This window comes from Dermacentor albipictus, unplaced genomic scaffold, assembly GCF_038994185.2.
Source record: "Dermacentor albipictus isolate Rhodes 1998 colony unplaced genomic scaffold, USDA_Dalb.pri_finalv2 scaffold_11, whole genome shotgun sequence".
NCBI classification, from domain to species: Eukaryota; Metazoa; Arthropoda; class Arachnida; order Ixodida; family Ixodidae; genus Dermacentor; species Dermacentor albipictus.
In genome coordinates, this window is record NW_027225565.1 from 3713700 (window position 1) to 3729693 (window position 15994).

Sequence of the window (15994 nt, forward strand, 5' to 3'; positions counted from 1 at the left end):
CAACAATACATACATACAGAAAAACTGTGGGTTTGACAGCAAACATAAATCAAATTTTTGTGCAAGATCAGTAAAGCAGACACTGTATCAGGCTTAATTCCACCACTTCTGCATTACCCTAAAGTTTAAGTGCCTGCACTTGTTGGTGGAATAGCAAATATTTGTTAGGAAGTGCGAGGGTATTCTCAGTATTAGCCTTTCTGCCTCCTATTTGAAGAATGACACAATAAACTATGTGCAAAGTTTGGCAAGCAGGCTTTCCCACACATCTTACTGGCCAGAAGTTAGAAGGCTAAGCTCCAGCACTGTTGAAGCTGCGACACATAATTCGAAAGCCTGGACAACAGGGATGAGCCTTCCAGTTCACACGCCGACACCTTAGATCCTTCTTAGGTCAAACAAGATGTGTGGATAAGTGAACTTGTGGTTTTTGCATAGCATCTATTCCTATCAGCAGCAGCAGCAGCCCATTTTATGTCCACTGCAAGATGAAGGCCTCTCCCAGTGATCTCCAATAACCCGTCTTATGCTAGCCGATTCCAACTTGCGCCTGCATATTTTCTTTTATCACCCCATGCAATTTTTTCCCGTCCAAGACTACATTTCTTTTCCCTTGGCACTCACCTGGACTAATGGCCTAACGGTTATGAACCTAATGCATTACATGGTCTGCCCAGCTCCATTTTTTTCTCTTACAATATTGGCTATCCCCGTTTGCTTTCCGATTCACATTGCTCTCGTCTCTCAATGTTAAGCTTAACATTTTTCACTCCATCGGTCTTTGCATGGTCCTTAACTTGTTCTCGAGCTTTCTTGTTAACGTCCAAGTTTCTGACCCATATGTTAGCACTAATAGAATGCAATGACTGTACTCTGTAGTAGTCATACAAGTATAAGTCATATAAGTAGTACATAAGAAGTATATAAGCTCGCTATGCCATCACTCACTTGATTCATGTAAACATATACAATCACTCATTTCTTACATTTTCAAGCTGCATTCTCAAAAAATGACAACGAATGGGTAGCTAGCTGGGCAGAATTAAAAGATGACAATGCTACCCAGTCATCCATTCTAACGTACACTTTTTGCCGAGAATATCCACAATAGTACTCTTGGCAAGGCGGCGAGCACTTGCACCTTTGAGCCAAGTCCCTCTATGGCTCCCTGCGACTTCCAGGTGCTAGAGGTGGAGCTTCAAGTATTAACAGTACATTGGAACACATGGACACCGAGGCAGGTATAACATAAGGATTAATTAAGCTCAATTCTATTCGTTTGGGTGATAACATAGGCAGAGCACCGCTAAAATGATTATCATTGGAAAAGAATTATTAGACTATCCCAGTCCAATAATCTTCACAGCAAGTTTATGGCCTTCAATCCTGCAAACACTCTGTGCACTGTGGTAAGACCCTGAGCACAGTTGGGCCAGTAGCTTTCTAACTTGGCCTGGGTGTCCCAAGCTTGTGCAGACCTCTAACAGCAACCGCTATGACAGCCATGTGCAAGCATTAGTCAACAGACTTCGCCCTGCACTTGGTGAACACACAACTTTGCACATGTGGTTTTTTTGAACCTGCTTTTATTTTTTTTATTATTTATAACAGCGCTGCAGCATGCCCTCCCAAGGTTTATTCCTCCAACACCGGTGGCTTGTCCGGTGGCCTTTCTAATCTCTCGCTAGTGTTGTCTCCTGTGTGTGCGTTCCATGTGTGTGTCTGGCACGCTTGTGTGTCTGTCTGTGTGTGTATATATATATTTATAATATATATAAACGGGTTCCTTCTGCTCCCCTCCCCCAGGTATGGGGGGCTTGCTGGGCCACCCGCTCTCTTGTCGAGGTGGCAACGGCTACTTGTGGAAGGGACCGCGGGACCAAATCACGTCTGGTGGTGCGTCCAGCTCTGCCAAGGCTGCAAGGAAGGGCCACCGCCAACACTGTGAGCAGAGAAAGATTCAACACTGGGCCTCCAAAAATAATACACTCCACACAGCAAGATGCCACCCCATCCCCACCCTGTGAAAGGAAAGGTGTCCTTTGCCTTCAAGGGTGGAGTTGGGTATTAGACCAAACATATTTAATATCTTTATTCTTGGAATTATGGTGCTGCGTAGTAGCAGATATGTGTAACTTTATGCGCTTATTCCAAATATGGCCTCAAGTTTTGCTTATCTCATTTGGTTGCAACCCTAGGCAAGTTTACTTCACATAAAAAAAAAAGTGGAAGAAGTTCCTTGGCTTTCAGTAAACAGGGTATCGGTTCCGGATACCGCTTCTAAAAAGGTGCAGCTTCTGCACCTTATTGCTCTGGCCATACCATTCGGTGTGCTCTCCCGCAGAAAATGCATAATGCAGTGTGGGCGCCCCATGCTGTTAGCCGAGGGCTCTACTGCCAGTGGAGTTGGCTGTAGAAGGCAGACCGTGCGAGAGCTCAATGTGCTCATTGCCTCTCTTTTTATGTGTTGTGGAAGATTTTGGCAGGTTAGATCCTAGGCAATTTTTCAGGTCTGCTTCGAACATTTTGCCATTTTAACCGTTTAGTCCTTTAGTGCGTTAATTTTTTTCCACTTTTTATAACCTTATCCATTGATTTTGCCGTATCTACAGCCCGTACTTATGTTTATTAGTCTTTCTAAACAAACAATGTGTTAACCCACTGTCCATCGTCTGTGAACTCAAAGCTTATCGTAGATGGCAGAGTTTAATTGCTGTCTACCTAGTTTCCCCACTTTTTTGCATTGCGCTGATTAAGCAATTAATGCTGCAGTTTTCGAGTTTGCACGCCTATTCTTTAGTGTAATGATGTTTGTGTAATACTTACTGGTATCTCTCCGTGCGCACTTTTCCCCGTTCTTATTAGTTTGACGTTGCATGCTACTGTGTTTGCAAATAATGTTTTTGTTACCCAATGCTTTTTTTTTTTCCGTTACTGAATAACACTTGTTTTACGTTGATGTAACAGTAGCATTCCGCCTTAACCCAGTGCCTTCCTAAAGGCGTGCAAGGTATACATAAATAAATAAATCACAAAAATAAACATGACATAAGCAGACATGCTGTAAACGAACTAGTATTTCAGTGTTCGGAGTTCATAAAAATTTTAATCATTACAGATGTTAACTATGGCAATGCCTGTTGGGCAGCAACTACATATGTGAATAAATGAGTAAATAATTGCATAATTTTTTATTTCCCACTTAACGATTTCTCACTCTGTCCATCCTGGAAACTGGGACATGCAGCCAGGAATGGCATGCTAACTCACACAACAGAACACACAAATTTTCTTTATTTCGTTGCACAAAAACATATTAAAGGTTGCTGCACCTTAGCTCAAACAAATCTTGGTGTGTTTGCACATTTCGGTGGCACTCCACCTTGGATATTTGCCGTCGGACTGGCATACTTAATCCTGCCGGTTAGGTTTGTCCGTTTGGTGACAAAGCCAACACTAGATACATAAAAAACATACGTTTCGTTTTGTACTTGTACAATAACTTGAACGCTTTCACTTGTGAGCTGATGCATGTCCATATGCGCAAAACTGGTTCCTGTCAATAAACATGGCTATATATATATATATATATATATATATATATATATATATGAAAGTGGCCCCCATTATAGTGAGTGATTTGGCCCAATTAAGTGTTACTGTGGCGATTGCAGTACAAAAATATCTGTGGTGTGTGTGCCAAGAACACAATTATGAGGCACGCCATTGTGGGGAGGCCCTGGAATAATTTTAACCACTGGGTTCTCTTATGTGCAGCTACAGTCGAACCCACTTATAACAATACCGGTTTTAACAATATATCAGTTACAGCAATGAGAAGCTGCTGCACCGTAAACTTTAGTATGTTTTACACTGTGAAATAAACAAGCCGCTTACTACCCCGATGCAGCATTATCGGTTATCACGATAAAGTCTGGCTGCTGGGTGTCTGAGCCGAGAGAGAGTAAAACTTTATTCAATGTAAACAAAATAAGGCACGATGGTTGGAGCCCCTATTCCAGGGCCCCACTGGCACGAGCGGCTCGCTGGGCTTGGTCCAGAAGAGCCAACTGGCTCTCCCGATCCTCGTCCGCAAACCATGCCTCCCACTGCCTATTCCTCATTTGTGGATGTTGGTGTAATATGGGACTGCCTATGTGTGGAGGCCTCCTGGAGCACTCCCATGTGATGTGTTTTAGTGTGGGTGTGTCTGTGCACCACGGGCACTCATCAGTGAACCTCGTGGGGTGTATTCTGTGTAGGTGGTGCAGGTTGGGGTATGTATTCGTCTGAATACGACGCCAGTCCCTCTCCTGTTGGCTGTTTAAATCGAAGTGAGGATGTCCAAAACGTCTCCGCTCCTGCTTTTACTGTAGGAGGATGTCATGAGAATTCGGTGGAAGGTCATCGCTAGGCCATGCCGTTGCTCGGACGTTTAATCCTCGAGCAATACGGTCTGCCCTCGCGTTTCCTGCCAGTCGGATACCATACGATAGTGTGGTGCCCCTCTAGTTGAGTGCCTAAAATTTTGATTATTGATTTGGGTGCCGTTCCATGTAAAAACAGGCAGCAAGCCGCTTGTGCGTCGGATAATATGACAGCCAAATTGGTTTGGCGCTCGGCGTCCTGAATGGCCAAGGCGATGGCTGCAGCCTCTGCCACGCATGCCGAGGTGGTTTTCAAGGATGCCGTTGTTATGTTGTTGTTGCATGTAGAGACTATGGTGAAAGTGTCTGAGCTGGCTCAACTGGCATCCATATAATACCTCAATTGGTATCCATATAATACAGTGGAATCTCGATGATACGAATCTCACGGGGTCACAAAAAATATTCGTATCAGCCGAAATTCGTATCATCGAAACAATTAAAACTAGCTAAATCAAAGAGTCAGTGGTGAACTCACTCAGACACACGTGCGTAAAAAGGAGTTATTTCTTGTAGAAAATTCTCTAATGTCCTCTGGCTCTTATTATTTGTCAGGTCAATTAGCAGGCTTTGTTCAAATCCATAAAAACGCGCGCACGTGTCGTCGCTGATTTCGTTCGCGCACGCCTCAGAACTTAGCGCGCATGCAGCGTTTCAGCCGCCGGTGGTGGGTCCTTCGCCGTCGCCCACGTCTAACACAAAGAACGCGGCCCGAAGCACAGCAGCCACTCCGTCCAATGGCACGCGGAAAATGAAGAAAAGCACAAAAGCAACACAAGTGCCACCGCTTCTAACTCTTCGCGCCCAGTCGCGGCCTCCGCGCTGTCCGGCGCCGCATCCGCGCCTGCGCACCAAAAGAGAGAGGGACAAATCGCGTAACTGCGCGCTGTTCTCTTTCACTGCCATCGGTGGGGCTCATGCTCGCGGTCGCGTCCATCCGTGTGCTGGAATCGTGCCAACTGTGGTCTCTCCTCCGCGCAGCGGCGCAACCTCCTCCCCTCCTTAGCAACCGGCGCGCCGGTCAGGGGCGCAGCTGCGCATAGCAACCGTGACGTCACACAGTAGCGGTAGAACGGGCGCGCGTGCGTCGGCGGTGGCACCGCCGCTCCTTCGCCAGCCGTTTCGTTGCAGTCGAGTGAGAGGCCCGTGTTGCGCGCCATGCGGTTCGGGGAAGCGCCAGCGGACGCCGGATTCCCCCAACACCAAACGCCAGAAGAACAAGGAGCGAATGCGCATGCCACGAATGAACATGTCACCAGATGCGAAAGCAAGGGAGGCAGAAAAGAAACGCCAACAGCGACTGATTAGATCGCCGGGTACCAAAGGCAGGGAAGCAGAACGAAAGCGGCAGCAGCGACAGGCGATATCGCCGAACACCAAAGCGAATGAATTGGAGCGCAGACGGCAGCAGCGTCTGGCTTTCGCCAAGCACACTTTCAAATTTCCAATGTCTTCGGTAATTTTCGTATCAACCGACGCGGGTCGAAAATTGATTCGTAACAACCATTCTCTAACACGTTGCGAAGTAATGGGGCTCGGCCGGGACCACAGAAAAATTCGTATCATCCAGAAATTCGTATCAGCCGTGATCGTATCATCGAGATTCTACTGTACACCCCCGGTCCCATGCCAAAACGTTTATGAAGGGTCTTTACCCTTGCTCTGCGTCGTCCGGGATGGTACTTGGGGTGCATGTTTTTGGGAATTGGGGCCACCGCGATGTGCGATCGAACATGCGGTCTATCTGTGCCGTTTCCTCTCCGCAATACTGGGGTCTCAGGGGAAAGCCTAACCTCGCCAATACTTCCCTGCCCTGAGTTGAAGAACAAAGTCGTTCTTTCTGGGTATATAATGTCGCGATTGCTTACTCGTCAAAAGTATTGTGCAGGCTCAGTCCCTCGAACCTCTCTGTGCTAGCGCATTCGGGAAGACCAAGGGCGGCTTTGAAGGCTTTTCTTATTATTGTTTTTGCCTGTATAATCTCTTAGTTTGTCAAGGCCTGATACGGAAGGGCGTATGTGATTCGGCTAATTACGAATGTGTGAACCAGGCTGATGGTCTCCCCTCAGTTAGGCCGTCTTCTGCTTCTTGCCACTTGCCGTATCATTCTGGCCACGTTTCCTGTGACTGCTTTTAGTTTTTGAAGAGTGTGAGATGTTCCAGCGTTCTGCTGTATCCAGATCCCCAATATTCTGAGTGTCTCCACATCACGAATTGGGCCCCGTCGAGAGTCAGAGTGAGCGGCACCCAGTCCTTCTTGCGTATTTCGTACGCACCCGAATGAATTCCGTTTTTTCGGGTGTGCATGCCATGTCTGCTGCCCTCGCGTATTCCACGACTGCGTCCATGGGCCTTTTGAAGAGTTTCTTGCTTGTCCCCGTAGGACCCCTGGTGAGCCCAGAAAGGTAGTGAAATGCAAAATTTCCTTAAAAAGAAAAAAAAAGAAGAAAGAAGAGAAATTCAAGCCGCTGCGCAATGGGCTGCTGCTACAACAGCTGTTGTGCACTCATTTTTCAGCCATCTCTGTGCAGCTCGCTCCTGTTGCCCTTCCACCTTTCCGAACACGAATGGGCTGCGCCCATAGCTCTACCCCGCCCTACCCTTTGAAACACGAATGGGCCGCGCCAACTACGGCGCAAGCAGATTGCTCGCATGTTGTGCGCTGGCTCCTCATTCAGCGCATTTTTGCAAGCAGCTTAATCACTCGTGTTCATCTTTGTCGGTTGCGTCGAAATTGTTCCTGGCCACATGGTTTCTCAGCCTTGCTTGACTCACCGCCGAAACGGAAGATGGTTGATGCACCCACTGATCATTGGCAATGCACGACGTTGCTGGTGAAAAGAAAGCACACAGCTATAGATTTGGAAACTAAGTGCTTCTAACCGATGAGACTATCGTTGCGAACGTGCATGCATCAGATGGCGACGGTGACGACGGCAGCGATGACACGGTAGGGCAGGCTGCCTCAATGTTGTCCTCACAGGAGGCCCAGCAAATAATTCAGTCCCCTCCGGGGACTCGTTTTCGCGAGGAACCTTCCGCTGCACTACGTGGAGCACTTGGATGCCTTGGATGTCGGCAAGCTTCGCATATAGTGTGAAAGGCCGACAGACATAGGCCTTTCTCGTGCAAGCCAGTGAGAAATACGTGGCGAGATGCTTGTGGCGATCTCTCCTCAGCGTTTCTTCTGGATCTCTCAAGCTGACAGGCTGCCACGGCAGCCTTCCCGGAATATTTAAAAGGCTCCTTTAGGGACACCAAAGCAATGCCTCAGCAGTGCTCGCATATTGCTTGCCACCCGCAACACCTCTTTGCAGTTGTTATAGCAGTGCCATTCTTTAACGCCGACAGCCACGGCTTGTTACATGCGATCGTAGTGCCCAGGAAGCAGTTAAACGAGTGAACACGATCAGCAACCAGATGGAGGAAGATGGTGGAGAGGGGCACTGACCTCCCCGCCATTATAGTTTTCTCACAATAGCTCTGCCATCTCCCTGTTTTGATTTTTTCATGCAAACCGGTTCTAGTAATTAACCGTTATAACAATGGAATTTTCGTGCGACTGGAATATTGTTATACGTGGTTTCGACTGTAAATCTTAGTGCATGGGCGATTGCAGCATGTTTCTGCTGGTGGATAATGCTGCGTCTTGCTTCATGCCCTGTCACGATGGCGAAATGCACAGATGAATGCAAGCTCCGTTTAGCTTGCATTCGCATTCATGTTGCATTCATGCAACTCGTTTGAAGCTTGGAAACCAGTTCACAAGACGACAAATGTACATATAACCAAGAAATTGCAAAGTATAGTGTTTTAGGCACAATGCAAACTCTTAGATATATTCCACTTCTACATACAAACAGCAATGCAGTGGGAGTATATTAGCACACGTCTCGTCTACTTTGGCTGTGACTACGAATGGCTGTGCAAGGCCACTGCAAGGCCAGTTGGAGGTAAATTGCGGTGGGTACAGAGGCTAGAGAAGCTGCGGGCTTTTTGTGCACTGGGTTCTCACGCGCCTAGTTCATGTTAAAGTGAGAGGCAGCACGAAGGGAAATTCGCTTGCTGCGGCCGCTCTTCATCACGCCAGCCTTGCGACAGTGAGTGCTCGCAGTCATCGAGTGAAATCTGCTCATGTTTGACCATGCACTCATGACACCATGCTTTTTAAACCAATTATTTAAGCAAATATTTACTGTAATCTATACATCCGACAAAACCATGAACCTTACTTCATGTAGTTGTCTAATGCTTTGTGAACGGAAGGTCTGACTGAGAACTGGAATTTGTAGCGATATTGCCATAGTACAGCTCAAATGTGGAGATGTATTCTGTTAGGAAGTCAGCAAGCACAAAACTGTGCAGGCTCTGTTGTCAGCTCTTGTAGGTTATACAGTTGACTCCCGTTAATACGAAGTTCACGGGGACCGCAAAAACCTTTGACTCAAACGAACTTCCAATTAAGCACCAAACACAAAAACAGCACTTTATTTGTAGCGAAAACGAGTATTTTCTCTAAGAAAAATAGTCTGTCATCTTGCTCTGCTTCTTCTTGCCGAATCGCGCTGCTGAAAGCAAGTTCTGCAGGCTGTAGATGTGGTTGAACGCTTCTTCCGCGTCACCTTCAGCGGCAATGAAGCGCTCCGCGAGAACAAGGCCCGCAGCTGTATCGGCAGCCTTAGGTTGCGGCTCGTCTTCAATGTCATCATCTCTTTCCTGGGTCGCTTCCTGGGGCCGAATAATCTCCACAATTTCATTATCCGTCAGCGCATCGCACCTTTCGACCGCCTTGTCTATGGCGACGTAATCTTCAAAATTGACGTCCTTGAGAGCATCACTAAAATCAGCACCGTCAAGCTCGCTTGCTGACACTTTCTCCGCTGAAATTGCAGAGGCATCCTCCAAAAAAGCTGCCACAAAACCGCAAGCCCTGAAGCAGTTTGCTGTTGTTTCTTGCTTCAGACGATCCCATGCTCGCGCTAATATGTGGATGGCACTGAGGAGGCTCACCTCGTATTTTGCGGAGTTATCCATACACAAAATCATGCATTGGAGGAGGTGCCGCCTGTACAGTACCTTAACATTCTTGATGATGCCTTGATCCATTGGCTGCAAAACAGCCGTTGTGTTTGCAGGCAAAAATGTGAGGTGTACAGTCGAACCTCGATATATCAAACAGCGCGGTGATCGCAAAATAGTTCGATATAGCCAGAATTCGATATATAAAATCACGTAGAAAACGCGTCAAAAACTAGCACAAATCAATCAATGAACCAAATGTGGCGCAATAGATACTCACATGAAGCTTCAAACAAAGTATTTATTTCGTTCGCTGAAAGTACTGAAGCAGCGTAGCCTGCTTCATATTGGAAACCGCGTGCTTGACCACGGCGTCCTCAACATAGTCCAAACGATCCACAAGAGACGGTCCAGTGCCTTCTATTGTGCCGCAGTAGCGGCATACAACGGCCAAAGCAGCTACAGCCTCAGGTGCAGTCGGGAGCGGGGCAACATCAGCGCTTGCTGGATCAGCCTCGGCAGCGTCTTCGTTTGGCCACTCAGCAGTCACTTATGCTGTGATCTCACGTCTGTTAACTCCGCCACTGTTCCGGTGTTGTCGTCACAGCCAACGAAGTCCTCAATGCACGAGCTGTGTGGCTTAGCACCGACAAAGCGCTCCAACTGGCTCCACGGCCGGTCTCTAGGGGAGCGCGCGCGCTCCTCTCGAGACCGGCCGTGGCTGGCTCCAAGCCGTCGCGTGTGTACGCCGCTACGTTCAAATGGCGCCCTCGGCGCAACCGATGTGGGAGCTGTCGTATGCAGCAGTCTGAAACGCCCATCGCGCCGCCGCTATTTTTGAGAGTGTTGCGGGAAAGCTCGCCTCCTGTCAACAGAGCGCGCTTGGTCTGGGGCGGCGGAGTTCGATATATCCATTTTACATCCGGCCCCGTTCGAAATAAAAAATTAAAAATGCATGCGATTTTCCACGTGATATAGAAAGTGTTTGATATACGCAATAATTTGATATATCCGTGTTAGATATATCGAGGTTTTACTGTATTGCACTCAAGGCTGGCACATTCACGTGAGCACTGCAGTGATCGACAAGGAACAACACCTTGCGGTTCGAAGAAGCAAACTTGCGGTCTAATTTGGTTATCCAGCTCTTAAAGATTTCGGCCGTCATCCACGTTTTTTTGTTCATCTCAACGCCTTTAAAACATCTCAGCTTAGTGGCTTTCCCGATCACAAGTAAGCGACATCATTCCGTGCTAGTCATGTTTGCCGTGATCAGCACTGACACTCTCTCCTTGCTGCGTTTGCCTCCAGCACATTCGTCGTCCTTGAATGTCAGGGTCTTCTCTGGTAGAAGCCGGTAGAAGAGTGCAGTCTCATCTGCATTGAAGATGTCTTCTGGTTTGTATTCGCCGAGATATTCACGCAGCTTTCCGCCCTTCCACGTGGCGCATGCTTCCTGGTTAACGGACGCCTTCTCATCACATGTGCTCTTAAAAACCAGGTCATGGCGATCTTTAAAGCGCGTCAGCCATCCATCTGACACAACGAAATCATCGATCCCCAACATTGCTGCAAGCGTTCGGGCTTTCATCGCAACGATGTCTCCGCTGAGAGGAAGTCTGTTGCTCCTGGCCTCCCTAATCCAAACCAAAAGAGCCTTCTCCAACTCTGGCTAAGCGCTGATGTGCATTCGCTTCCGAGACGTCTTCAACTTGTCGTTCTCAAATGAATCCATTAGTGTGCGCTTGTTCTTGTTGTAGTTTGAGAGCGTGTTCGGCGTGATCCCGTACTTCCGCACTATGTCTTGTTTGGCGTCACCTCCCTTCTCAACTTCGTTCAAAACCTCGACTTTCGTTGCCAGGTAAAGCGTGCGATAAGAGCCACGGTTTGCCATGGCTATCAACTGTGCGACTATGCATAGTCAATTCCGAAGCACAGGATCACCTGCGGAACCTAGCCAACGAGCTACCCGCACAGAGGCGCTCGACCAACACACGCTTCGACTTACGCTGCAAGCCTAATCTCGCCACTGGCAGTATGCAGCGCTGCGTGCACCTATGACACCCACGTGGCCTCCGCTATCAGCTCCGGCCATGCCGCGGCAGCCGCTTTGCCTCCCGCCAGAGCTGATTGCGGAGGCCACAGCAGCCATAGCAATGAATAATCGCGCCGCTCCAAGAAGGACGGCGTTGCGGGCGGCTGCGGTGGCAATGACACCAACGCAGAGCTGTTGCAGCAGTTGAAAAATTGCACATTCTACCAAAGAATAACGGTCCCCTCGAAGATCCCGGCTGAAAATTAACTTCCAATTAAGCAATATTACTGGATGAGGACTTCGAATTATCGAGCGATTTCTTCCAGAGGATTACATGCAAAACTGACGGGACCAGCACTTCACTTCTAGTTAACCGAAAATTCCAATTAAGTAGCTTCGAATTATCGGGAATTGACTGTAGCACTTGCGAGACTCCTCCTTTGAAGCTGACGGTACTCTCATTAATGCAAATTTTTGGCATGGCTTTGCTCACAGCATTTGGCATCAATATATCATATGTCTTATCTTGCTTCCCCACGTTGGCATGCTTGGAGAATGATCCCTGGATGGAGCAACATGGAGCATCCAGAGTATTTGGTAGAACATCACTCGGGTGAACACATGTGGGAAGAACATCTTCAGCAGGTTGCGGCTTATCTATGCTTCGATTTCTGGTTTGGGATTCAGTGCCATATTCAGTAGAACTTTAGAACTCCATGAAAAGCTTCGAGTTCATCAGATTCGGCAGCTTTATTTTTCTTTTTTTTTTCTCAAGGAAGGCAAAGAAGCTAAAGGTATAGCAATACCCGACAGAGGCCTCTGTACCAGTTATACAAAAATATAATTACATTTTACATACATAGTAAGAACTTTGCAGCATGTGGCAAGTCTCTTTCATACAATAAAAAAGAAGCGGTATATTCATAATTCACTCTAAGAAATTTATACACTACCTAACAATACAACTACTAGTCGATTTTGTATACACAGTGTTAACAGTTAACGTAAGAGTATGTGTTGCTAGACAATACAAAAAAAAAAAGGACGTACAAGGAGAGAAAACTTATTTTAATTGGATAAAGTGAAAGTCGCAGCACTCATTCATAATACTTTCTTTAGCTGTTTCTTAAAGAGGTTCGGACTAACTTTGAAGTCCAAATCTTTCTCAAGTTTGTTAAGCAGCAACATTATTTGATATATCATGGACAGTTTTTCATAATTAGTCCTCGTTATTGGCATGTGTCGTTCTTGTTCTCTAAAGTAGTAAGATGATTTATCAATGCTGCTATCTATATAAAATTTTTCATGATGCACAAATTGAAGTAGCTTGTAATAAAATATTTGGTCAGCTCTTAACATATGCTTTCAAAATAATGGTGGCATTCTGAAATACCACGGGTACCCGTTATAACGTTTATAGCAATGAAGTACTTGCTTTTTCAATACCAATAATTTATTGTAATTACCCTGTGCTGTCGTTCCCCATACTAAATTTCTGCAACATAATTTGGAGTAAAACAGCGCATAATAGAAAGATTTCATTAGCCACACAGGGATGATGAAAGTGGCTGCTTTATATAAACACCTCACACACTTTCTACTGCTAAACTACTAGCACTCCAAGACAGGCGCTCTTCAAATGTTATACCAAGAAATTTTTGTGTGCCAACTCTAGCCTCCGTTGATTTATTCCTCTGGAAGCCACACTGACTCTTTCTTAATATGTTGCCCTCATTTATGAAAGGTACTAGTCTATTATGTATTATGCTTTCAAAAACCATGTGTAAGCATATCCCTTCTACCGCTTTTATAGATGGGTGTCACACTTGCTATCGTTAAAGCTTGTGATAAGGTGCCCATGCTCAGAGTAAGGTTAATAATGTGGACAAGAACATTACATATTAATGGGGATATATGCTTAATTTCCACTGGACCTATGTCATCTATACCAGCTGCCACATAGTTCTTTAATTTCTCAATAGTCCGTGCAATTTCTATACTATACATTATCTTCTTTCCAACCCTTCCATATGAATTGCTCTGGAAGGACACCAAAGTAGGAAACTTTCTCGTGTGCAAAGTGGTTTGTCTTATGCACAATTTCCTCAATCCATTGATTCGTGACAAAGATATGATAGTAGACTAATGAACAGTTCACGTAAGACGAGTTGCTGAGGAGAAAAATCCATGTAGCCTTTCCAGCCCCGTCGCACGTTGTCGGACACCTCTGATGCTGCCATCCTCTGTGTCGTCTTTCCAGTCACCATTATCAGTACACTCATTGGACAAGGTTTTGTTGTCTGGTAAAAGAATATAAGTTTCCTCTTCGCTAAAGTCATTGTCATTTGCGCTGAAACCATGAGAATCGTTCCCATTAAGCATGTGCACTGAGCGGCGGCATTAAAACAACTCAAGCTAATGCTGCTTTTGCATTTTCTTTAGTTGCTCACCTTAGTGCTGCCACCTACAGGGAAGAGGATAAAATAAGTACACACTTGCGTGAGCTCCCGAAAGGTGACACTACATATCCACTGGGAGGATGGATGTGCACAGTTTAAAAGGCCTTCGCAGGTGCCTTCCGACAGCAGACTGAAACCGCAATTCTATGATGGCGGGTGGCTCCCTACAATGGACCACACTATTTATTTTGCTGCTTGCTTCACCCACCAGGCAACCGTCAAATGAAGCACCACTAGCGATACCAGCTGATACCACAGGATAATGCATGCAATGATGGAGTTCTGGCAGCATTTCTCTGGGGCTGTAATGTTCCTGAACTCACGCTAATGAATAAAACCTAAAGGCTTCACACATGCACGGAAAATTCAAGCGACACGTTTGTATTGCAGAGGGGCATCTATCACTATCGCCTGTTGCATTGCCAGTTTTGCACCACTCAGAAATTTTGACTTGTTGCCCAGAAGTCTACATAGACGCTCCTGCCGGCTACCATGGTTTCATAACAACAGACTGCCAGCTTCAATCTAAGCTCGGCCTTGCTACATATCTTTCTTGTTTTGTTTACTGTGTTCAAGCATGGTATTAAAACTAGACTTAATTCACTCTCATACCTCAAACTAGGCCTCACAGAACATTGATCTTCTGACATAATTGCAGTTTTTACTAGCCTATTTAATTAAACAACAGCGCAAATTTGACACTACTTCTTGTCAGGGTGGTGTTTACTAGTAGTTACCGCACACCACAATGCAACAAGGTCTGCTAGTCGCATTGCATGTCACTGTTGCTCAAATATCATGCATGTGTGATGGCCTCTGTAAGTGCCACTGCTTTACTGTCCGCAGTTACCTTGAGCCTAGTTTTACAGGCTATTCCACTAGGTCAGGTGATTGTCTCCAACCATTTTACACGATAACCAATGCTGCACTTCAAAGCAGCTGAATATGCCTAGATTGAGCATGAGTGAGCCGTCACCATAGCAATTGCTGGTGGTACAGAGTAAGAATTAGGGCCCTTAAAAAGCATCTTGAGCAGTGGAAGCTGTTACAGATAATATTCTGAAAATGGAAGCAGTGTGCTACATGTAGGACAACATGCACAATCAGTAAGCTACCAACTATTACAGAAACTCGGAGAGAGAGAGAGAGAGAGAGAGAGAGAGAGCCTACCAGCTTGGCAGTTGCCACATGGGCATGGTGAGGTTGCTGCTGCTGTGGGTGGTGGGGGGGGTGGTGGGCGGCATGGTGGTGCAGGGAGTCGCCTGGCGCACCACCCATTAGCTTATGCGGGGACCAGGGTGTTGCCTCCTGATGGAAACAAAAATTTGAACCTCTGAGCAAAGCACTTGCACAGTGAAAACAGGGAAAATTAGAGGAGCTATCACGTAAACCACAGAGTTTCATACAATAATTACGAGAGGGAACTCTGGCGCTAGTGTCTACGGGAGCTGATATGGGAGCGGTTGCCCAGCATGGGAATTATGGGAAGTACACGGACTTGCCTAAACTTTGTCCTTCTGGCTTTAAACAGCTTCATGACTTTGTAAACTCAGCAGTTTCAACAAAGTACTGTGTCAGAAATAAATGTAGATTATTAAAACTGTCTGACTACAGGATTTGAAGATAGGACCCCTTGTACCAGGCCCGATACTGAAACCACTATGCCACGGACACATGCATCGATAAGCGGCATCAGACACCCTTATTAATTTCTTGCAGGCAAGTTGAGATGCGTGGCGCATTTTGATTTGGTTACCTCGAGAGGCTGAACCGCTGCAATTAGTAGTGATTGAGTGTGCTTGCAGAATATTCCAAACTTAGAAAAGTATGCACTGCTCAGAAACTTGCGACAATGAAGGCAGATAAAGCATATAAAAAACAAAGACACAGAAGCGTCTGAGCCCACAAGCACGAAGATTAGACAAATCCATGTACTTCCCATCATTCCCATGGTGGCTGAATGATCGCACCACCACAGTTCCCTCTAGTAACAATTGTAACTATGATGCAAACAGATTAGGGTGGCCAACAACAGCCGATGAAAAGACAGTGAA

The 15994-nt window shown here is 46.3% G+C and overlaps 1 protein-coding gene across 18 annotated transcripts in view; it reads right to left on the minus strand.

The window, feature by feature from the left end:
- Positions 1-1569: 1569 nt before the first annotated feature.
- The window catches only part of mask (multiple ankyrin repeats single KH domain), a 332919-nt gene continuing 318494 nt past the window's right edge, over positions 1570-15994 (minus strand). For 17 of the 18 annotated variants that reach the window (XM_070528438.1, XM_070528443.1, XM_070528429.1 and 14 more), the window contains 2 exons: positions 15111-15248; positions 1570-1942 (listed from right to left, as the gene is read on the minus strand). In XM_070528438.1, coding sequence (XP_070384539.1) covers positions 1856-1942; positions 15111-15248 — 225 coding nt within the window. In that variant the 3' untranslated portion in view covers positions 1570-1855. The remainder of the gene's footprint in view (positions 1943-15110; positions 15249-15994) is intronic. The other variant, XM_070528433.1, reaches the window with a different exon arrangement.